Below are 24030 nucleotides of genomic sequence, written 5' to 3'. Positions count from 1 at the left end.
TGATTAAGCCAATTCTAATTCTATTATACTTGTATAGAATCAGGACTGTACTGCCTATACGTAATTGTTTTTGTTGACTGCACGGCTGCCTGTGTCATGTCTGATAAACGCACGCCACCTGGTTTCCCGACATGAAATTCTTCTAGGAGTGCGCAAAGGTGAGCAAAGACGCAGGTGAACCCACCTTACTGTGACGAAACTCGTTTGAAATCAACAAAGTAATTCATCATAAGTCTAAATGATATTTGTCCACAGATGCTGGACCGCTTTATTTCAAAACAGGGTGTGCATGATCCTTGTGTGTTTTTGTAAGATTGATTTTAAGACTTAAAGACAGCTCGTGAGGCCCCGCCCCCTGTAGGCATACCCGGAGGTGAGCTGCTATATTAGACAGCTGAGCGCCCGCTCGGGATGTTAAGTGCACTTATTTGCAGCAGGTACAGGTCCTGTCACTCTCACACTTGGGATTGTGTTTGACAGCGCCGCGTGGCTATTCTAGCTCTAAAGTAACTTTTTTTCCCCCCGAGTTTTTGGGAACTTTTTTCAGCAAAGAGGCTTTTGTGGGAACAGTTAATATTGTCACAAAGTCACGTCTGCAAATGAAGCTGGAAGTTTTCTGTGGGGGTCACTACGACTCCAAGCCCGTGGAGCTCTGCAGCGACGCAGAGGGCAGTATCCCGTCGCCGATGTCCGCGGAGGAAGAGCTGGGCTCGGATGGAGACTGCGTAGCGCACAGTCCGGCACCTGTTCCTCCGGGCGCTGAGAGCAAAGGCAAGCCCTATACCCGGAGACCCAAGCCCCCGTACTCTTACATCGCTCTGATTGCCATGGCCATCCGGGACTCGGACTCGGGCCGTCTCACTTTAGCCGAAATCAATGACTACCTCATGAAAAAGTTCCCGTTTTTTAGAGGCAGCTACACCGGCTGGAGGAACTCGGTGCGCCACAATCTGTCTCTAAACGACTGCTTTCTGAAGGTGCTTCGGGATCCCTCCAGACCGTGGGGCAAGGACAACTACTGGATGCTGAATCCGCACAGCGAATACACCTTTGCGGACGGAGTGTTTCGTCGAAGGAGAAAGCGCATCAGCAAAAAAACAGGCAAGGAGCCAGAGGGGCCGAGCCAAGCTGCAGCAGTGGACACCAGGGACTCTATCGTTACGCCTCCTTCCAGCGCCAAGTTTACAAGTTCTTTCGCCATTGACAGCATCCTCAGCCGACCTTTCAGGAAAGAGGAACGCCCCGTTCACAAACCTGACACCTGGCAGGGGGGAGTGGACATGTTGCCTTATGTCATGCGGGGCTCCCCTGTCGCTCTCACTCACACGCAGGTGCTTCGATCCTACGGGTCCCCCGAGGACCCTGCCATCAGCTACCGTCACCAACGAGACTTTTTCCCTTTCCAGCTGACATCCGATTGTCTCTCGATCCCCCACACCACAGCAGTAGCGCCCATGCCAGCGTTTGCATACAGCCCGTTCAAGATTGACTATTTGTTGTCATAATATTGGGTGGGCCTTGGGTGGGGAACTTCGGCACTTTCTGAGCACTCGTGACTTGACAAAAACATTTTGCAAAACACATTTCATCCGTCTGCATAAATAGCCTTTTGGTAAATCATTCGGAAAGTTTTATGCAAAATGAAAAGGAGTGAACACAAAGTTGTGAACTATTTAATATACTATTTTTATTGTGCTACTGAACGGTTGTGTTGTTCTAAGTTGTTTTCAGTGTATTTATTTGTCATTTGTGTTTAAGTGTGTTGAACCAGGTGCCTCAAACGATTCTTATAAAACTAAAATAATGCTACTTGTATTCATTTCAGATTCACTATTCAAGATAAACTATACCAGAGACAAACTCAGTTCGAGTTCTTATATGGAAAGTGAGGCTCCTGTATCAATCTCGTTAACTGGAATTAATGTATATGTACTGACAGAATGCATGCACATTTTATATTGAATAATAAAACATGCTTTAAAATTAAACACGAATTGATTTATCAGTCGATAATTTTATCGTCAGAGGTTTTCAAAGGATATCCTGTGAATTCTGTCATGTGTGCAAATACTAAGATTATTGGTAATACTTTACAATAAGGTTCATTAGTTAACATGAACTAATAATGAACTTCACTTATACAGCATCTTTGTTCATGTTAATTTCAACATTTACTAATACATTATTAAAATCTTGTTAACATTAGTTAATGCACTGTGAACTAACATGAACAATGAACAACTGCTTTTTCATTATAACGTTAACGAAGATAAGTAAATACAGTAATGTATTGCTCATGGGTAGTTCATGTTAGTTAATACATTAACTCATGTTTAACTAATGAACCTTATTGAAATTTTACCAGTTTGTTTTCTCAAATCATCATAAAATGTAGATGTTATAATGTTTTCAATAACCAGTGAGTTTTATAGCTGTAGTTCGTCTTACAATGCACTTAATGTCTGGCCGCCTCTGATTGTTTTCACACTTTCCATCTGTATCCTTAAAATTAGTACAGTATATCAATAGATGAGCACGTTGAGAACGTGGCAATTTTGAGACTTTGGTGAAAGACAACAAAAACAAGATAAAACAGCTTCAATTTGCGGAAGCTGTGAATATTGAAATAAAATCCCCGTGGGACGCAGGATGAAAAAGTTCCATACGTTGCCGCGAGCTGTCCACGGTCCTGAAGATAAGATGACATAACTCAGTTTTCAAGGCCAAGAACAGTGATTTACCTACTAAGATATTATAAAAGCCATAAGATGCTTAATTTGTAAAAATGAATCTGTCCTTGTCCTTTTCTCGAGCATGCCCCTTAAACATATCTGCCAAACTCTTTTCATCGTGTTAAACAAAATCATGTTGAACAAAATCGTGTTGTTATTATTAGTAATATAAGTATTTTTTTTGTTAATTTTTTTTATTTTTTATTATTGTTGCAGTTTCGTTCGGTTTTTATTTCATTTATTTATTAATTACTTTTTTTAATCAGTTCGATATCTTTATCAGTATCGTATAGACCCTGGCTTTTTTTTGGGGGGGGGGGGGGGGGGGGTATAGACACGTATCAACAGACCATTGTCCTTAAAAAGCAGACCAATTTGAGGAATTATGAATCCACGATCAAGTGGCGAATTAATGAATTAAGCAGTAAAAATGTCGCGTGCACAGGAGCATAACCCACATATGTAGTCAAATGTCCATGTAGTCTATGTGTGTCATTTATATTGTCTACACTAAATAAATTACAGTCACAAATGTCCTTAGTAAAATAATTGAAATTGACATCATATCGGTAACACTCTCATCAAACCACCACCTCATGGCAATCTTAAAAAAAAAAAAAAAAAAAAAAAGACCTCAACTTCTACTTATGTTATGTGACGTCAAGGAGAAAGTCATAGCCACCAATCAAACTGACAAGGCCTGTTGCCATTTATGGTGTTTAGAAGGGCTATCAACTGGAGAGACTATACTGCAACCTACAGGAGGCAATGTATAATATATCGTCTAGACTACTAGCCTACATAACAGCACAGTTCAGGCAAAAGTATATTTCAAAATCAATATTTTAATAATTTCATTCACAAGATTATTATAATCAAATTTTATTCACATGGTCAAATTGGATTCTTTTATAAAAAATTATGTACTACATTTTAATAGGTATCCATATTTGTTTGTTGTTCAATTTTTTACATATCAAGATGACGATGCAGGGAAAATTAAAACCCACGTCAGCAATTCCCCAAAGAGTATAATCTTTGTTATTATCATGCAGTTTATTTGTTTGATTGAAATTTAAACAATTGCTGAAGTTGTTGGACTTGTGAGGGGGAGAAACATTCGTCATTCTTAGGCGCCTCGAGAACTCGGTGCTTTGTTTTTTCTTCGCAGAGTTTCCCCGAGAGCGGACACAGATATATTTAGCAATTCAATATTTATATTCTGCCCAGAACTGAAAATATCCGTCCTCCGAAGAGCCTCTTGTCACGCGGAGAACAAAAATCTTTAATATCGACAGCTCTGACCAGTGCCAATCAGCATTCAAATACGGCCTCAGAGACTCGACGTCAATTGTTGTCACCCTTAGTCAAAAGGTCACCAACAACAGTAGAGGAATCCAGTAGTCTAATACAACAATATTATCCCCACAACGAGAGGCTGCGGTGTTAAACCTTCAAAGACTTTCACGTATTTTTCTTTTTGCACCGAGTACGGCTTTTTCTAAGCCAAGCGTGCATCCTGAACGCAGCAGGGATAGTGGGTTTGATGTTGCCGGGAATTTTTGGGGCGATTATTTTCTTTACCTTTATTGTTATGACGAGGGCTGATTTTATCTTTACATCCTTTTGTTGTCTTTGTGAGACTGCTTGTTTCTGCCTATGAGGCATGGTTGTGAAAATTGCCCTCGGAATCGACAGCATTCAGTGCTTGTATTCATGACGAAGCCAAAATTGCAGTATAGGCCTGCTGTTTAAACTTGAAGAGGCTCTCATCAGAATCGATTATTTTACAAAGCAAATAAATAGACACACAGAGAATTGTTTTAAATAACCACTGTTACGTGCAAAGATAATAAAACAAAGTTCGTTAATTATAGAACCGTCTACTTAGTAAAGCATAAAATAGGTTATTATTATTATTATTATTAGATTATTAATCGACATCGATTAAGTTTGTTGGAAATGATTAATTAAATAATTAAAATGAATTCAAGTGACTTTGGACATATTTTTATTGTTTTTCTTTAGCGATAATCATGGATGTTGCTTTGCACTGGAGATTTTTTCGTATGGCCAATTAAGCTCATTTTCCACAATTAATTAGTTCTCCTCTCAGGGGGGATGATCGGGGGTCCGGGACGGTAAACTGACACTGCGCTGTGTGTGGTATCCAAGCACTGGCGCAGCGGCTGATGGAAAAAGCCTGCTTCCACTCATGTCAAAATCATTTATCCAGAACAGCCCTTTACAAGAACTTGTATACACTTGGAGAGGGACTTTTTTCGCCCACCCCCATCATGCTTAACTTGACGAGATGCTCAACCAGGTCACTGCCTTACGCGCTCACATTCTTCTCTCTTTGACGAAGCAACGAACTCTTACTTCGCACGTTATATGGCTGTTCTTTCGTTGGTCAAATGCGCGAGCAATACGAACGCGCCACTCACTAGAAGTGCGTTTTTTATTTCAACCTCCCATCTATTAGTGCCAGAACTCTCACCAAAACACACCATTAATTACTGGAGCTCTGACAGCTTTCGCCCCGGTGTTTGGCGTGTGGCGCTGTTGATTGAAATGTCGGACTAGGCTTGATAAATGGCGTTATTGCGTGTATTTAGGTTGTCAGAGGGGAGGTGGGGAGTCTCTCTCCTCGGACTCTGCACAGCCTCCTGCCAGACCGATAGCTGGAGGTATGCCAGACATGGAAAGGGGTGGGTCTCCACAGTTTGAGGAGATTTCTTGGAGGAATTTAGTGGGGATCTAGGGGGCAGAAAGAGATTTACGAATTGATAGGTGGTCGCGTTTTGTTTGGCCGCACGTCTTTGCGCCAGAGGACTCTGGAGCATTGAGTTTCCTTCTCTTAAAGGATTAGTCCTCACGATGGCCACCAAGAGACTAAGGAGGGGTCGCTATCCTGGCGACACACAGCTGGTGGCTTCAACGAGGAGCGCGTCCTGCGAGCAGAGCAGAATTTTGGCGTACTGACCTCGGCCGCCCTGAAGAGTCATTGGCTTTTAAGAGAGATTTTCTTGGAGTACCTATAGTTTTCTCCTTTATTTTATAGCCTGAGGTGCTTTTGACTGAATATTTTTCAAGACTGATCCTATCGTTGTACATCCATTCAGTTTCCTTTAGGCTGCAAGGCTTAGCAATGACGACTGAAAGCTCTCAGCAGCAGCTTGACCCGCCGCCTCCCCTCAGATCCAGCCCGACATCCAGTGGTATGCACTCGGCGCTTCAGAACACACAGACAGTGCTGGAGAGCACAGCTACGACCGGTAGCAAAGGCAAAAAGTCCAATTCGGGCATGAGGCGCCCCGAAAAGCCACCTTATTCCTATATCGCTCTTATAGTCATGGCGATACAAAGCTCTCCGACCAAAAGGTTGACGCTGAGTGAAATTTATCAGTTCCTCCAGGCTCGCTTCCCGTTTTTTAGGGGTTCTTATCAGGGCTGGAAAAATTCTGTCAGACACAATTTGTCTCTCAACGAATGTTTCATCAAACTTCCTAAGGGCCTCGGGCGGCCGGGTAAAGGCCACTATTGGACCATCGACCCCGGGAGCGAGTTCATGTTCGAGGAGGGCTCTTTTCGACGCAGGCCCCGCGGTTTCCGAAGGAAATGCCAGGCTCTCAAACCCATGTACCGCATGATGAACGGAATCGGCTTCGGCGCTTCCATGCTGCCGCAAAACTTTGACTTCCAGTCGCCCTCCTCATCCCTGGCCTGCCATGCCAATGGCTATAATCTGGACATGATGACCAACCCGGTGCCTGGCGTTCACGCGGGATACGATGGCCTTAGTGCAGGTCATCATGTCTCACACATGTCATCAAGTCCGGGCTCCACGTACATGACGGCATGCCAAGTTGCTTCCAACGGCGAGTACGGCCCAGACAGCAGCAACAGTCCGCTTCACTCACCCCCGGCGATGAGCGGCTCTCTGGAGTGCCATTCGCCGTATGGAGCCGCCTCGGCACATTGGGCTTCATCAGGCGTGTCTCCTTATATTAAACAGCAGCCACTAACTTCCAGCAGCCCGACCTCCTCTGGATTACACTCGAGTATGCCTCCCTATTCTCTGGAGCAAAGCTATCTCCATCACAACGGCAGAGACTCGGCCGACATCTCAGGTAAAGCCGCCACTGCACTTTATAATCTTTATAATGTCTCGGTTTAATATCTGCATATAAAGTTTATCAGGATTTAGTGTAGCTGCTGTTATTATAAAAAACATTTCTTTAAAAAAAATACATTTTCGTTTAAACTAAAAAGCCTGGCTAAATACAACATAATTTAAGCACGCAAACATATTGATGTTAAAATCATGTTTGTATACAAAAAGCACTGTTTTAACAATTTAGCCTAGCCTAGGCCTATTTTTTTCGATGTATCAATGTAGTAGCATAGAGTATCGATTTGCTTTTAAAGCTATAGCCTACAATTTATTACAATTATTGTTTCGTTATAGCCTATCTATTCATCGATATTAATTTACAATAATAATACAATATAATATTTAAAGAATGGGTAAATTCCTTGAGCCAGACATACAATCACATCTGTACTGTACAATCATTCTACTTTTTATTCCCTCAAATTAGGAAAATTAAGTACCTAAATTATTTTCAGAGGCCTACAATGTTTTAGTCAACTTGTTAAACGTGTTAAGGGCGCGTATAGACCGACGTTATGAATTAATTTTTGTGCGTGCCAATAAAGTTGATTTCCTTGCAATGCTGTGTTGGAGAAACTGTCTAATTAGGAAAATAGCAAATGTCTGACGCAAAAGGCCCTATTGCGCTATTTGGGAATTTTCTTTCCACCTTTTTTTAAAGGTTACGAAAACAATGTCGTCTTTGCCAGTGGATCGGTAATGAAAACCCAACATTACTGCAAACTAAAGAGGATTTTACACGCACATCCCTCAATAGGTTCAGTTTAGCCAGTGCGGACTGTCTTAAATGTGAAGCTTTGTATGAGGCTTAGGTGAAAAAAAAAAGTCACCTACATTTCATTTAAATCATGTTAATGAAAAGAAAATGCAACAAACACGTCGTGAATAATTGCTAGAATTCCATTAATTCCATTAATGAATTCCATTTAAAAGATGCCATTGTTCTTTAAAGACTGACATGGCATTGAAATGACTAGAATACATCACTTGTGCCGGTAAAGAGTATGTCTTTCAAAACATAAAAATAATATTAAACTGCTGTAAACTGAAAGAAAACATAAACTCGTGCATGCGCTTAAAGACAGTTAATGACATTTAAACATACTTTCATTGGCGATATTAATCTAGCAATATATTAATAATTGTTTTTCTTTCTTATTTTTTTTCCTTTTTCGTGTGTAGGAATGTCTCGATACCAAAGCCACTCATCGCCAGTCTGTGACAGAAAAGACTTTGTGCTGAACTTCAACGGTATAACGTCGTTTCATCCATCCACCAGTGGATCCTACTATCATCATCAGCTTCATCATCACCAAGGAGTCTGTCAAGATGTAAAGCCATGCGTTATGTAATTTAAACTATGCCAAGCAGGGGAGGGGGAGAATAATACATCTAACGTACGGACTGAGCTCGCAAGTTACGAGATTGTGTGTGCTTGATGCACGGTTCTCTACGAAGAATAAATAAAATAAATGGAAGACGTAAAAGTGAAGCCGTTTATCTCTCCGTATTCAACGAGAGAAACCATGAAGGAAGAATTGATCGGAACTGAGGACTCCACAGGGAGCGAGAGTGTGCTGGAAAGTTTATGAAATATATTTACTATCTTGGAAAAACCTCGAAACATCTGCAAATAAGGAGACACGTTGTTTAACAAAACGGTTTTATTCCAGTGCATAATCAATAGCCAAATCTCTTGTATGAATTCAATGAGAATGAGAGGGCAATGTGCTCAATAAGTGAGCATAATAAAGTCGTAGTAAAATTAAAACTTGTTATTTTAGATGCACTCAGCAACACCACGAAATACAGAACTTACAGCTCAGTGGTGTGGGATTTGATGCGTGTCGCAAACCCACTTGAATACCAATTAGCCTATCTTATTTGTCTAAACCTTATGTGTGTTTCTTTTTGACAGCTCTTCGATGATTCCACCTCTTATATTTTCAGGGGTGAATGTGTAGGTCTGTGGGTAATTTCCTGTGTAAAAGGAAAAAGGCCTACGAAAACCATAATAGAATAATAATGATTGCACTTTTGTTAGTTTAACAAGTTGACAAAACAGTTATGTACAGTACAATAAAACGATGTATTCTCAAAAACAGTAGGCTACGTGTATTTATTTATTTATTGCTTAATTTTTAAATGAGTTACTTGTTTGTCTGGATAAAAAACGCAAAATATTTGAACCATCAACATTTTAGTTTATTGTATTTATTTATGCAGTTGCCTTTAAAATTGTACATTTTAAAAATAAAAATATCTGGCCTCTTCAGAATCAAATACGCACTTCAAGAGTAAAGAAAACGTCCTTCTTAGATTGTTGTAAAAAAATAAAAATAAAATAAAAATAAACAGGTAGTAGGTAAAAATAGATAAAATAGATTAATAAAAAACGATGAAACTGGGTTACGACAGTTAAGACAATATAACCTTGACAAAGTAAGTCACACTTTTGACAAATCTATGACCAATTTAATCACAGTAAGTTTGGTAAAACTCGATCGAAGGCGCATCTAAGCCATATACGCACTTTTATCAGATAATAAATAAAACGTATAAAAGCAAATTTTTCAATTAAATCTCAAACTCAAGCACTGAATCCGAGTACCATAAAATCAGAGACAGTCAAATAAAAGCGGGGGCCATATCATATAGCTGAATTTGATTATTACTGGAATTATCAACGAGTAGAAAGAATAGAGAACGTCTTAAAAGGTTTTCTCAGCTGAATCCATATTACTCATATAGGCCTACGCAGAACTACTGAATTTTTAATACTTAAACGTGGTGCAATGTCGCCATCTACTGTTATATCAAATACTGTGAAAAGTAAAATGCAAATTAATTCATAATAATGTGTAGGCTAATCATTAGATAGTTTTTACATTGGCCTTATTAGTAATAGGTCTATATTTAGGTCGATATGTATATTGAAGCTTTTTAAAATTACTTTGTGTACAAAATAATACAAAACTAAAACTAAACATTTTCTAACATTTTTGTAAGTAAAAATAAATTGCTTGTCTTTTAAATATATATATATATATATATATATATATATATATATATATATATATATATATATATATATATATATATATATCGGTAACACTTTATTTTACAGTGTCGTTGTTACACGTTACATGTAGTTACTGTATTAATAACTATAACTATAACTATAATTAACCACGCAATTAAACACTCATCTTAACCCTAACCCTATAGTACAAGTAGTTAATTATTATTACTCAGTACATAAATGTATAAATACACTGTAACACGGACACCTTAAAATAAAGTGTAACCAAAACATCTTTTGTCAATTAATTATTCAAGTAATTACAAATAATTACCAGGCACTTCAGTGGTCCAACCTTTTATTATTATTATTATTATTATTATTATTTATTATTATTTTTTTTAAAGTAGGCTAAATATAATTACAATACATGTAAATTAATTACCTTAGTATAGACTACTATAATAAACTTTCTTGTCTTAAGATACTTGACACTTAAAAAGTGCACTCTACTTTACTGTTAACTAAACCTATTGTTTTACAATTCTTTAAAAAAAAAAAAAAAAACGATTCTTTAATATTAGCCTACTTAAAAATGTAGGTAACACTTTATTTTAGGGTATTTTAACTAGTTGCTTATTAGCATGCATATTACTAGAATATTGACTGTTTATTAATACTTATTAAGCACATATTAATGCCTTATTCTGCATTGCCTTATTCTACATTTTTTATCCTACCCAATAACAATACTTAAAAATAAACTTATTAATAAGCAGTAAATTAGGAGTTTATTGAGGGAAAATTCGTAGTTAATAGTGAATATGTGTTCCCTATACTAAAGTGTTACCAAAATTTACTTTTAAAAAATGCATGAATTTAAAGCCTTACATACTAAGTATATTTAAACAGAATAATCATGCTGTTCATTCATTCACACTTTAAAACACTTTCAAACAGAACGCTTTAGTAAAATTGGCTTGTCACGTGTGTTATACTTAAAAATTAAAACTAGGCCTACACTTTGTCGTTGTATTCTCTGTAGTATATATACCGTGTCTGCTGATCAACTGTCCATTCATAACAAATTATAATTCAGTTGATGGAAACAGCCATTCAATGACGCAATGAGCATGAATAAACAACACAGCCTAAAGGATACTTTCTAGTAGCTTAATCCTGAAGACCTTGATTAGCTTGTTTATGTGTAGCTATTTGATTAGTGTTGGAGCTAAATTTCACAGGAAAGTGGATCTCGAGAGCCAGAGTTGAAAACCCCTGCTTTAAAGTACAGGCTACGTAGCCTACTGCAGTTGTCATGCCAATTTCAGTTGATCAGAGTGAACAACTCTCTGTTGCTACAAAGTGTTAGACGGTCGCTGTAGTTGCTTACAGGACAAAGTCAAGTGCCACAGTGGACATTTAAGTTAATGCAAATGTGTTCTTTATCACGTTATTCACCTTTAATGAGGAAATGTCAATGTCTCATAACAACTCGATTTAGATCAAGGACGTCTCACCTGTTTCTGCCGAAATATCGCCATCTTCGGACAAAGTTTCCGTCACACACCGATTTAAAACTGGTAACGGGCGACAAAATAAAAGATCGAACCGTTTGTCTAATGTGAAGCTAACTGAAATAAAGACTAGCCTAATAAATGGAGCGAATTTAAACTGTGATTGTGTGTGACGAGGATTTGCTGTAAAAGCATCAATGTACAAATGAGTAAAAAATGATCTGCAGTAGCTCCTGAAGCACAGAAAAACGCATTGCACACCGACTGTGCTTCCCTTACGAAAATGAACCAAATGAATACTACAATATTTCATCATCTGTAAATGTCATTATTACCAGGGGCAGACTTAACCAATAAGCGAGGTAAGCAGCCGCTTAGGGCCCCGGGGAATAGGGCCCCCCGACAAATATCAAGAAGCCTATATAAATCATATATTACTTATTAGTTTTCTATCATATATTGGATGGCTTGTCTATAGCCTAACCATTAAGATTTTAACATTATTATTATATCTGCTCGTAGATGTAGAGACAGAACGCGCAAGAGTAAGAATTTGCAAGCAGAAGACGAGGTTTAGACAATGAAACGCAGCTACCCCAGCGGAGATGAAAAAAAGCTGTAGCAGCCCCTCTCCCGCGTCCGCCAGACACGGGGATGAGTTTACTCACGGCTCTGGGAAATGATGACAATGTGCCGGTGAGTGTAGCCCGCGAACACGAACAGTACACAGACGCGAATAGCACACAGAGTTTTAATGAGTGACGGTCCTGTTTTCTGGCTGAAGCACCTGTCAGATAATGATCGCTGTGAGCTTATTAAGAGAGGGCCATTCAAATAAAAGAAAAATTCCCAGTGAACAGTGATGGCCGACGATTCACAAACAGCAATTACTTCATTAATATGAAAAAAATGTGAAAAGATTAGCCAATCGTGGCTATAAGTCGAATCCAAAACACAGACCTCTATATTATAGCCTACACTGAATTAATAACAAATTATAAATGTGTTCAGCATTCTGCAACAAATATATTTGGGATTTTCTAGACTATTTTAAGTTGTAAAGTGAGCAGGATATATTAAAATGTAGCGCATGAATTCGGCAGGCATGAATCATGATACTAAACGTGGCAGCCGGTCTTAGAGCCCTTCCCAGCTCTACAGCGCCCCACAAATTTCCAATGTAAATCTGTGGTGAAAAATGGAACTGCAGCACCCTCTTATAGAGAGCCATTGGGGCAGATTTCTGGCTGCCCCGCTTATTTCCCCGTGACGTTACATCACGTAAACCTCACTCCAGACCAAGAAGATATCAGTCCGCTTCACATATGTGTCTGCATCAGGTCAGTAACTAGTTGGCATGTCTGTTCTTCCTATGTGGAGTAGCGCATCGAATTAATTAGAGTATAAATCCTTTAGTTTAAACGTGCTCATGTGAATACATTTTATGGTAACACTTTACGTTAAGGTTCCCTTTGTAAAGGGTTTATAAAGGTGTTTGTTAATGAGTAATAAGTAATTTACAAATGCATTATAAATCATTAATAATGCAGTTATAACTGCATGAATAAAAAGGGCGACGTTAATGCAATACCTGCCAAATAGTGAGCCGTTTAACTCACATGTTATAATTGCTTAATAAATGTATTTATTGACACTTATTTAACCCAAAACCAGATTCCTGGTTTATTTCATGATGCAGCAAAAATTGACTATCAGACTATTAGACTGAATGGTGTTGTATTTGTGGTTTTCTTATTAATATCTCATGACTGAGATAGCTTTCCTGTAGCTCAGTGGTTAGAGCGTGGCACTAGCAATGCCAAGGTCATGGGTTCGATCCCAGGGATTGCACATACTCAGATACAAATGTATAGTATAATGCAATGTAAGTCGCTTTGGATAAAAGCGTCTGCCAAATGCATAAATGTAAATGTAAATGACTGCCACTTTTCTTGCTATGTTGCTTACCAGAAGTTTCTGTCTTGCCCATAATACTCTCCAAAAAGGTCATGATGCTTATCCACAGCAGTGTATAAAAACTGATTTCTTGTTTTTAAAGATGAAATTCCAACTTTATTTTGAAAATAAAACATAAGATAATAACCATAACTTGATGAGACATTAATAATGAAAAAAAAAAAAAAAAAAAAAAAAAAAATTCCAGTATTAGTTAACTGTGAACCATAATGTAGGGTGGACACTTGTGAACCATTTATTCATGAGTTATAAACATTAATAACATATGAAAATGAACCTTAATGTAAAGTGGAAACCTGTGAACCATTTATTAATAAGTTATAAACATTAATAACCTGTGAAAGTGAACCTTAAAGTAAAGTGGAAACCTGTGAACCATTTATGGGTAAGACAGAAACTTCTGGTAAGCAACATAGTAAGAAAAGTGGCAGTCATGAGATATTAATAAGAAAACCACAAATACAACACCCTTCAGTCTAATTATGATAGTCAATTTTTGCAGGTATTGCATTAAAGTTGCCCTTTTTATTCATGCAGTTATAACTGCATTATTAATGATTTATAATGCATTTGCAAATGACTTATTACTCATTAACAAACACCTTTATAAACCCTTTACAAACGAAACCTTAATGTAAAGTTACCTTTTTACATACAGTAGTTCTGTTGTGTTTTATGTTTTTCTGAGAATAGACATGGCTGTTTTCTTCACTGGAATTCCTACATAACTTGTAACATTCTAAAACAACATTCGGAAGCAATAAATCCTACATTAAGGCAATTCTAAGATGGCATTCTATATGTTTGTTGTGTGTAGTCTACTAAAATCTGTCAATCATCATTGATCGAAGTCAATGGAACTAAAAGTGCAGTGTGACCGCACCTTCAGGGTTAATAACGCAAGGACATTAGAATTCTGCCAAAAGTGTTCTGATGTGTTGAGCGATTAGGACATAAAGCTTACAAAATGTTTATCATAAACTAGCGCTCAGACCCAGAATCTGCCCTAAATTTACAGCCAGGAACCGCTACTGGTCTACAGTGTGAAAAAAATGTCAGTGCTGTGACTGTCAAATTTTGACGTGTTAATATTAAAGTGTAATCACGAATATGGTTAATTAACTGTAAATAGTTTGTTTGTGATTTTTTTTTTTTTTTTTTTTTTTTTGGTGAATTCAATTGCATTTAATTTTACATTGAGAAAATAAAAGTTCCAGATATTTTTAACATGCAGTTTATTTACAAATGTATAGAGAAAAAATCAATAGAAAAAATATATACAGAAAAAGAGTGTTTTGAGTGCGAAGTTTGACTGTTGGGGCCCCATACCTGGAATCGCTTAGGGCACCCAAATCACTAATCCGCCCCTGATTATTACAAAGGTGCTTTTGCAAATTCCCCTTCCACGGGAATGAATGGTGGATGATTCGGGCCTTTGACTCAATGACGGTTTGTTGAACCTGCTGGCGGACAGTCCCACCTACCGGCCAGAACAGGTACTGTCCAGTTACATACATGCTGGCCACATAAAACGTTCATTGCTGCTTTCAGTGGGCGCCCCGACTCACCTGAGAAATGCTTTCCATGCGAATATTTAAGCAGTTATTATGTTTGTGTTATTATTATTAATATTAATATTATTATTCAGGTGTTTAGTTTTCTGAAATAGAAACTGGGGACAATTCTTAGTTCATTGGTTCAGTTGCGTCATTGCATTTATCATTCCAACTAATCTCATTTGATACTGTCTATGGATTTACAATCCATTTTTGAAGGCTATGTATATATATTTTTTTTTTTGTTTTTTTTTTTGTTTGTTTGTTTCTGTTGTGGGATCCATAAACTAGTGTTATAATTAGTAATTAAAGGGTCATGAAACGGATGAATTCACCTGCTGTAAATCCGACTGCAGGGCAAACTAAAATGGCGGCGCCCATCTCGTTATAGATCAAGATAAAGATAATTTATAAAGACTTTTAAACGACAAAACACACTCACTTACACATATTTGAGGATCGGAATATCAGATAGTTGATGACATCGTAAGCAAGTTTGTGAATATTTTAAATAAACAAGGAAAAACAAAATAATCACGATCCATCTGTCATACAGTGTTGTTGTGGCTGCGTTCGCTCTTGACACTCATGATGCGTCGCTATGGAAACATTAAAGGCAAACACTCTAAAATAACGGTCGCCTTAAAAAAAACTCACTCTGGGGGGACAGTTAGAATATTTTAAACTCACGCTTGAAAGGGTTAAGAGCACGGAGAAAATGACAACAAACTCCCAAGCACAAGGGAGAAATGCAAAAGAATATTTAATAGGGCTCTAGGCTACTTTGATTACTTTTACGAGCACTGCAGTCAATCAGTCTTTTGTCTATTAGAATAATCGTGTCGTTGCGTTCAGATAGGCTACACCACTGTATCAGTGTCCAGTTTGCACATATAATTCATTTGAAGAAGACTTGATGAAGTGTGCATAACTACACCGTGCTGGCTAATGTTTGGTGCAGGAGTATGTGTGAAATAAAAATTTTAAACACAGATACTTTATTCTGTATGAGCTATGTGCCACGTGGCTAGTGTTGTTAAACACAACGCAAAGCTCCGCGCTGAAACCGATCATATGCGCGCTCTGCGTGCATAGCATAACAGTCATATTTTTCATGTGTTCGTATTCAAACTCCAGTTCTGACCGCATCGCGAGCAAAATACAAATACAATGAGCCGCACTTTTTTGACATTTGAATTATCTGCTGTAATGCGATCTCATGCGAACATCTACCAGCACAATTTTCCATTTGTGCTGGTAGATCACAGCAAAACAACCGCATGCACCCAAACCTCTGCTCTGGTCGTCTCGCAGGAAAACACATTGTGTTGTAGCACTAAGGAAACGAACACCAACGATATGTCTCTGAATGACAAGAGACCGAGGCGAGAGAAGTTATACTTCCTCATGCATAACACCGCAAATATAATCTTATGCATACTACAGCGCAGTGATTGGATTAAATGAGCTTTATGTCATGAATATATATTGAGAATCGCTCGAAATGGTCTACGTCAGCATATTCGACCATGCCCATACTTGGGCCGAAAGTACGATTACGTCAGATTTTGTGACGTTGCTCCGACTCAGCTTTTCAAACCGGAAGACAGAAATCACTCTGAAAAATGCAAAAATAACTATTTTTCACTTATGAATAACATTAATGAGTACCTTTAGTGTTTTCAATGATGTGCAGCCTATCTGTTTACATCTCAAAAAAAGTGTTTTGGGGTTTCATTAACCTTTATCATATTGCAAATAACAAACTGGTCAAAACAATATTATATATTAACAAAATTATGACTTTACGAAACATATTACAAAAATAAAACAAAATAAATATGAGAATATTAATATCCATGGGTTTCAAAGACGTCACTTCCGCTATGCCCGCCGCCATATTTGTGTCCGAGATGGCAACTAACAGAGCAGCGCTTCATTTTATTGATGGTCATCTTTAGCTTCAGCGCGAGTGCTCAAACAGCAACACAAAACATTATCTACTATTGTGGCTGTCATATTAATAACATTTTAATTATCTACACTATTGTATTAAAATATTGTGAATTCTAGTTGCTGTGTTTCTGCATGTTGTTACAGGAGGAACGCATCCACAACACGAGCTATTCTGACTACATTACTTGTTCAAGTTCATGCGCGCATGATTTTGTGCAAATATAAGTTGTAATTTTATGTTTATCTTGTATAAATATATATGAATTGCCATATATAGGATGTGTTCCGTTGAGTTAATTTAACCTAAGCGCTTCAGTTTACGGGTGTTCAATCAGTGCCGTTAGCTCAATCAGTAATGTTAATATCAAAATGATATGATTTGAGGAAAAAAATCTGTTATTGTTCGTGATCATTATTATTAACCAAACCACGTGTTTATGAAAATAATACGAGAACAATATAAGTGCTAGTTATTAAAAATAATGCATTCATTTTTTTGAAAACATGAAAGTTTAAATATTACAGTAGTAAACATTGCTGTTTTGAGCTGCGCACGCTGAAGATGAAGAGAATCAAAACCCATAAACTGAAGGTTAATTAACTCAACTGAACACATCCTAGGCTATATAAGATAATTCAGAAATGTATACAAAATACAAATATTACAACTAGTATTTGCACAAAACCACGCACAGATGAACTTGAAGTAACGTAGTCAATAACTCCGAAACACAGCAAATAAGCCCAAAGAATTCACAACGTTATATTACAAGTGTATACAATTAAAATATCATGTATAAGAAGACAGTCATATTAATGTTTTGCCTTGCTTTTTGAGCCCTATGATGATCATCAGCTCTGCGGGTTATTTACCTCAACGAAACACATCCTTTATGAGATTATCAGATATTTAAATAGGCCTACTTAAATTTAAAAATTACGCTAATGCACAAGTGAAGTTTGAACAAGTTGTGTAATTAATGTTTAACTCCAGTAGAAGCGCTCTTTCCACAACAACACGTTGAAACAACAACATAGAGGATACACAACGCTTTATTACAATAGTGTTCTCGTTATAATGTTATGTAAATGACAGTCCAAGCAGTTATTAATGTTGTGCATTGCTGTTTGGCTGCCAGTGGTGTGGTCCATTTTGATTGAAGCCAACAATTCCGCCGATCTAACTCCTTCGGAATCGAATAAAATTGTAGTTCGGGGTTTCTCTGACGACTGTTAAAACGGCTAATAACACAACATATACCAGATATATTGTAAACTTGTTGTGAACCTTCTGAGAGCGTTTTGTTGGCCTTCTTCTGCACTTGTAGCTGCTGTCACCATAGACTTAAACAGGGCGCGCAGCTGTGACCGGACACAAATATGGCGGCGATAACATACAGTGACGTCACATGAAACCCATGTATAAATTATTATTTTTTTTTTTTTTTTTTTTTTTACAGAATGTTGCAGTGTTTATTATTGATGATTTACAAGTCCACATCATTTTATTTATTTATTTTAAATTCATGTGCACTCTTAATCTTTATTCAAAAACATTAACCTTCCCTCTCAACAACCTCTGCTGATCGGTGTATGACATCAAAGTCATAGTCACAGAGCCATCTGCTCTTTGATGTGGTACTTTGACATCATACACTGATCAGTCTGCAGCGCCAAGTCAAACACACCAATCTCCTCTCTTTATGACTCTATTATCCTTTTCTTGACTGTTATATTGATTCTCCTATAATTGACAACACATTTATTAAACTCTATAATTCTCACTGCGAAGTTTAATTTACATAAAGCTATAATGTCTATAAAGCCTTCATTTGAGTTTTTTTTTTTTTTTTTTTTTTTGTTTCGAATGCAATTAGGGAATTAAAAATGTATAAAAATCCCTTACTCTGAAAAAAAAAAAAAAAAAAAAAATGTAAATGAACACTTCAGATGCAAAAGCCTCTAAGTGCCAACTGAAATTTTCTTCTAAAATGATCATTTTTATTTTCAGTAATTTCACTTTAACATAAATGAAAAGGATCTATTAACTGCCAATAAAGTGAAAATACTAAAATTAAAACATAGCAGCCTGATAAAAACACTCATTTTAGAAGAAAATTTCAGATGGCACTTAGAGGCTTTTGCATCTGAAGTCTTCAAATTGAGTCAAGAGTGAAGACTAAAAAAATGTCTTCTGAAATCGTGTAAGATATAGAAATTATATACCATTCCATATGTAGGCACTAGTGCTGTAGTACTTGAGACTGGTCTTAAGACCATTTTTTGAAGGTCTTGGTCTATGAGGACTCTGGATTTTATTTCAAGACCGGTCAAGACCACAATTGTGAAGATATCACTAAATTGCCAGTGCATTCTCTGATTTATTAACATCATTAATGTGATTGGATGTAAAACGTCTTGCTTCAGATGCAATCAATAGCTTATTATTTAAAATTTGATTTATTTATACTGTTGTGCCGAGTCAGAAATTGAGTGATTAATACACATGCCCCAAAAATTTGAAGAGAAAAAAAAGTACTTGAATGAGATCTGGATTTTTATATTACAACATACAAAATAATTATTATAATATATATATAACAAAAGCAAGAGAGCTGTTTTCACAAATTTGAGCACAATTTCAAACGTGATATTGATTTTATACAAACGTTCAATAAACAAAGCATTGTTTAGGCATTTGTAATTTTACCAATTCAGATGCAGTTTCTGTGCCACCTCTGCAGTGGAACGATGAATTTTGTTGATAGTGATTTCATTTGATTGGTAACAGTATATAGTGTCTTATTATTCTAATTGTATTTATTCATTAAAAATAAGACATTTCTCAGGCAGTTAATGTGGACCTTTCAGATGAATTTGAGTGCTGATCTGGTCTTGGTCTTGATTCGGTCTCACCTTGCCTTGGTCTTGTCTTGGTCTCAACGCACACTGGTCTTGGTCTCGGATTAGGTGGTCTTGACTACAACATTAGCAGGCACATAAAAAAGCTCATGCAAATATGACGACAGTATATAGGGTATACTATATACTAAGGGATGTAATATGTTGTGAATAGAATGTATGTGGTTAGTATAGAATGAATAGTTAGTATGTGGCTACCTCTTTTAATAATGGATGATAATAGTACTCTGCACTTGTTCATGTTAAGTTCGGTAATTTAGCTTGTAGCTCCATCTGTTGGTGAAAATAATCACTACACCATTGCTCTTGTAACTGGCAAGCTATCTTGCACAGAACCAAACCCTTTTAATAATGGATGATTATTATTAATCATTCTCGCCCATATTCCAGGTAAATCATCACCACTGTCATCCCCTACTTGTGTTTTGTTGAATTGATGTTTTCTGCTAAAACGCGTGCGCAGGCTACTTTACTTACTGAACAAGTGCGCATCTGAGTCCCAGTTGCTTTGACAGCTTTCACATTACCAAATGTTCATGTGAACTGTGCTCTGTTTCAAACTAAACTGTCAATGTGAAAGCCCTTTAAGTCTTTATTAATTAATAATCTGGACCCACAATCATAATTTGTGTGAAAAGGAAAAAAAGTCATTGGTGTTTCACTGCCACATTCAAATGGAAACTGCAGAGAAGTGTCTCACCAAGAAAAAGCACACAGGTTGAAAGAAATCAAGATTAATAAATTTGTGACATATACTCCTGCACTAGTCTGTCATTCAAGAAGTGAACAATCATTACAGATATTTTTTGTTGGTAGAATAAAGGGTAACCTTTATTAGAATAAAGGGTATTCTTATTCTACCCTCTAGAATAAGAATAAAATGTCTTGAGCAACAACAAAATAAATGTTCTCCTAGAATACTGGATAGAATGTGGAATTGTCTACTTCACTTATCAGTAGCCTATTGCCCAAATAAACTTCCAGTATCAATGGCTGGCAGAGACATGGATATAAATGCAAGGGGTTTATTGAAAAACATGAACAAGGCAAGAACATGAAAACCAGGAACACTGGGAGCAGTGTAACAATCCATCTACATACATCCACAGCAAACAACGACTGACAAAGAACAAGAGTGTTGGGAAATTTATAGTTCAGACCCAAGGACCTGATATGATGAACGAAGACTAGGAGTCAGAGATGCAATAAATTGATTTTTTTTTTTTACTGAAGAGTAGTAGTTGCAGTTTCATCAGCAGAAGTCAGATTCAACACTCACAACAAGGGGTTTGCAGGCCACTCTGCCATATATTTTCAAGACAACAGCAGTTAAACTCTACACAAGTCTCTATGCTACGTCATCATGTCAGGTTGAATGATTCTGATTGGTTAAGACACAGATAAACTTCAAAATCCAGGTTTATGCACAAAGTGACGCTGTACAGTACATTTGCAACACACACACACACACACACACACACACACACACACACACACACACACACACACACACACACACACACACACACACACACACACACACACACACACACACACACACACACACACACCTCATTGCTATGTGTACAGTACAATTCAAAAGTTTGGAACCACTAAGATTTTTAATGTTTTTAAAAGAAATTTCGTCTGCTCACCAAGGCTACATTTATTTAATTAAAAATACAGTAAAAAACAGTAATATTGTGAAATATTATTACAATTTAAAATAACTGTGTACTATTTAAATATATTTGACAAAGTAATTTATTCCTGTGATGCAAAGCTGAATTTTCAGCATCGTTACTCCAGTCTTCAGTGTCACATGATCCTTCAGAAATCATTCTAATATGCTGATTTGCTGCTCAATAAACATTTATGATTATTTTCAATGTTGAAAACAGTTGTGTACTTTTTTTTTCAGGATTCCTTGATGAATAGAAAGTTCAAAAGAACAGCATTTATCTGAAATACAAAGCTTCTGTAGCATTATACACTACCGTTCAAAAGTTTGGGGTCAGTAAGAATTTTTATTTTTATTTTTTTGAAAAGAAATTAAAGAAATGAATACTTTTATTCAGCAAGGATGCATTAAATCAATCAAAAGTAGAGTAGTAGTAGAAAAGTAGTAGGCAGTAAAGACATTTATAATGTTACAAAAGATTAGATTTCAGATAAACACTGTTTTTTGAACTTTCTATTCATCAAATAATCCTGAAAAAAATATTTTACACAATATTTTGTACAATTGTACACATTTAATGTTTCTTGAGCAGCAGATCAGCATATTAGAATGATTTCTGAAGGATCATGTGACACTGAAGACTGGAGTAATGATGCTGAAAATTCAGCTTTGCCATCACAGGAATAAATTACTTTGTGAAATATATTCAAATAGAAAACAGTTATTTTAAATTGTAATAATATTTCACAATATTACTGTTTTTACTGTATTTTTAATTAAATAAATGTAGCCTTGGTGAGCAGACGAAACTTCTTTTAAAAACATTAAAAATCTTAGTGGTTCCAAACTTTTGAACTGTACTATATATATATATATATATATATATAATGTTTATTTATTTATTTTTTTACAACATTTTTAGTGGTATGGTATTTAACACTGTTTGTCATTTAACAATATGTATACCGTATGTGTACAAGAAGTAGAAGTAGTAGTAGTTATAATAATAATAATAATAATAATAATAATAATAATAATAATAGTAGTAGTAGTATCACGTTCCTGTTCATTCCGGACTCCATTTCCCATAATCCTCCCTGCCAGTCACATGCACACTCCACACCAATCACCTGTTGCCACATACAGCTTAGCACTTTACCTGGACTATTTAAGACTCACTCACACACTACCTCATTGCGAGGTCTTGTTTACTTCTGTGACAATTCTGAGCGTTTGTATCCTGTCTGTTATTGATCCTGCCTGTTTCCAGTTTATGATTTTTTGCCTTCTGCCTTTGGACTGGTTATTGTTATCTGGACTGTGAACGATATCTGCCTGCCCTGATCTACTGCCTGAATCCTGACCATGATTCTGCCTAGCCCTTGCTGTTCCTGTTTGCCCCTGCTTTGACCCTGCCTGTATGACCACGCTTACTTTAAATAAAGCTTGCAAATGGATCTCTGCCTGAGTCCCGCCTCGTTACAAGTACTAGTAGTAATTGTAGTAGTAGTATAATCTGGTGGATTTTGTAGGTAGGTTAAGACTGGATTTAGATTTTTTAAATTTACTGTAAAAGGAATATCATGCTTTATGTTTAATAAATATCTAAGAATAATAATAATTATTGCATGAATATTTAAATTTTGAATTTTGCGGGTAGTTTAAGACTGGATTTAGATTTTTAAAAACATACTGTAAGGGAATTCTATTTTTATTTTTTAAAGCTATTACAATTATGAGAATATGACGTGTTCATAATGTAATTGTTACAATAGGACCAGCCAGGAGACAGAAGATAGGTTAACAGGTAGTTTATTGAACACAAGCAGAGTATTAGGATGACAACAGGTGAGTAAACAGATGCAAGTTCGTGACTGATGAATGATATGAAGAATGACACAATCCTTTTGTGGTTGCAGAGTGACAATGGAGAATGATACTTGCTGAATGGAGTAGATGACTTCAGACAACACTTCACACCAGATAGAAGACGAGGATAGGAGCTTGGGTACACAGAGTACAGGTAAGTAGCAAGAGGAGTCCTTGAGGTAAGCATTCAGGTAAGTCCTTTGATGCAAACGAGACCAGACAATGTGACTTCTTCTTCTTCTTGTTTAATGGCGATTAACTCCAAAGGAGCATTATCGCCACCTACTGTGTTGGATGGCAAATTAACCTTGGGTGATAAGTCTGAAGTTTAAAACTATTTCCTCTTCCTTCTTTCACAAATAGACCATTAACTATGTTTCCTTGTTGAACCCTACTCTATAATCCCACATACATCATCATTATTTATCATATCTGCAATAGAGGTTTCATTGAGCTTCATCTGGCGCTGCATGTTCAGCTCCTCCGTCCACACTCAGCCCCTATGGCAGGTTCAACATTTCAAGTATATCATATTCTAAATCCCAAACCTGAATCATATATAAACGTAATTAGTGCTCTATATATCTGTCTATCCATTAAACCTTTTCCTAAAATATCCTC

The 24030-nt window shown here is 36.7% G+C and overlaps 2 protein-coding genes across 2 annotated transcripts; both read left to right on the top strand.

Moving 5' to 3' along the window:
- The first annotated feature begins 399 nt into the window (after nt 1-399).
- On the top strand, nt 400-1994 carry foxq1a (forkhead box Q1a). The gene has a single exon (XM_048164646.1). The coding sequence runs from the start codon at nt 600-602 to the stop codon at nt 1503-1505; it is 906 nt and encodes a 301-aa protein (XP_048020603.1). The 5' UTR covers nt 400-599; the 3' UTR covers nt 1506-1994.
- Nucleotides 1995-4683: 2689 nt separating this feature from the next.
- foxf2a (forkhead box F2a) lies at nt 4684-9011 on the top strand. The gene is made up of 2 exons (XM_048164559.1): nt 4684-6865; nt 8092-9011. Exons 1-2 carry the CDS (start codon nt 5884-5886, stop codon nt 8259-8261), a joined length of 1152 nt encoding a protein of 383 aa, XP_048020516.1. The 5' UTR covers nt 4684-5883; the 3' UTR covers nt 8262-9011.
- Nucleotides 9012-24030: the final 15019 nt, after the last annotated feature.

Source organism: Megalobrama amblycephala, linkage group LG17, assembly GCF_018812025.1.
Source record: "Megalobrama amblycephala isolate DHTTF-2021 linkage group LG17, ASM1881202v1, whole genome shotgun sequence".
In the NCBI taxonomy this organism is placed as follows: Eukaryota; Metazoa; Chordata; class Actinopteri; order Cypriniformes; family Xenocyprididae; genus Megalobrama; species Megalobrama amblycephala.
This window is presented reverse-complemented; position numbering and strand designations above follow the sequence as displayed.

Bases quoted from the DNA above. Each gene is read 5' to 3' on its own strand.
- foxq1a (XM_048164646.1), top strand. From the start codon at position 600: ATGAAGCTGGAAGTTTTCTGTGGGGGTCACTACGACTCCAAGCCCGTG.
- foxf2a (XM_048164559.1), top strand. From the start codon at position 5,884: ATGACGACTGAAAGCTCTCAGCAGCAGCTTGACCCGCCGCCTCCCCTC. The intron at 6,866-8,091 runs GTAAAGCCGCCA...TTTCGTGTGTAG, and splicing joins AGACTCGGCCGACATCTCAG to GAATGTCTCGATACCAAAGC.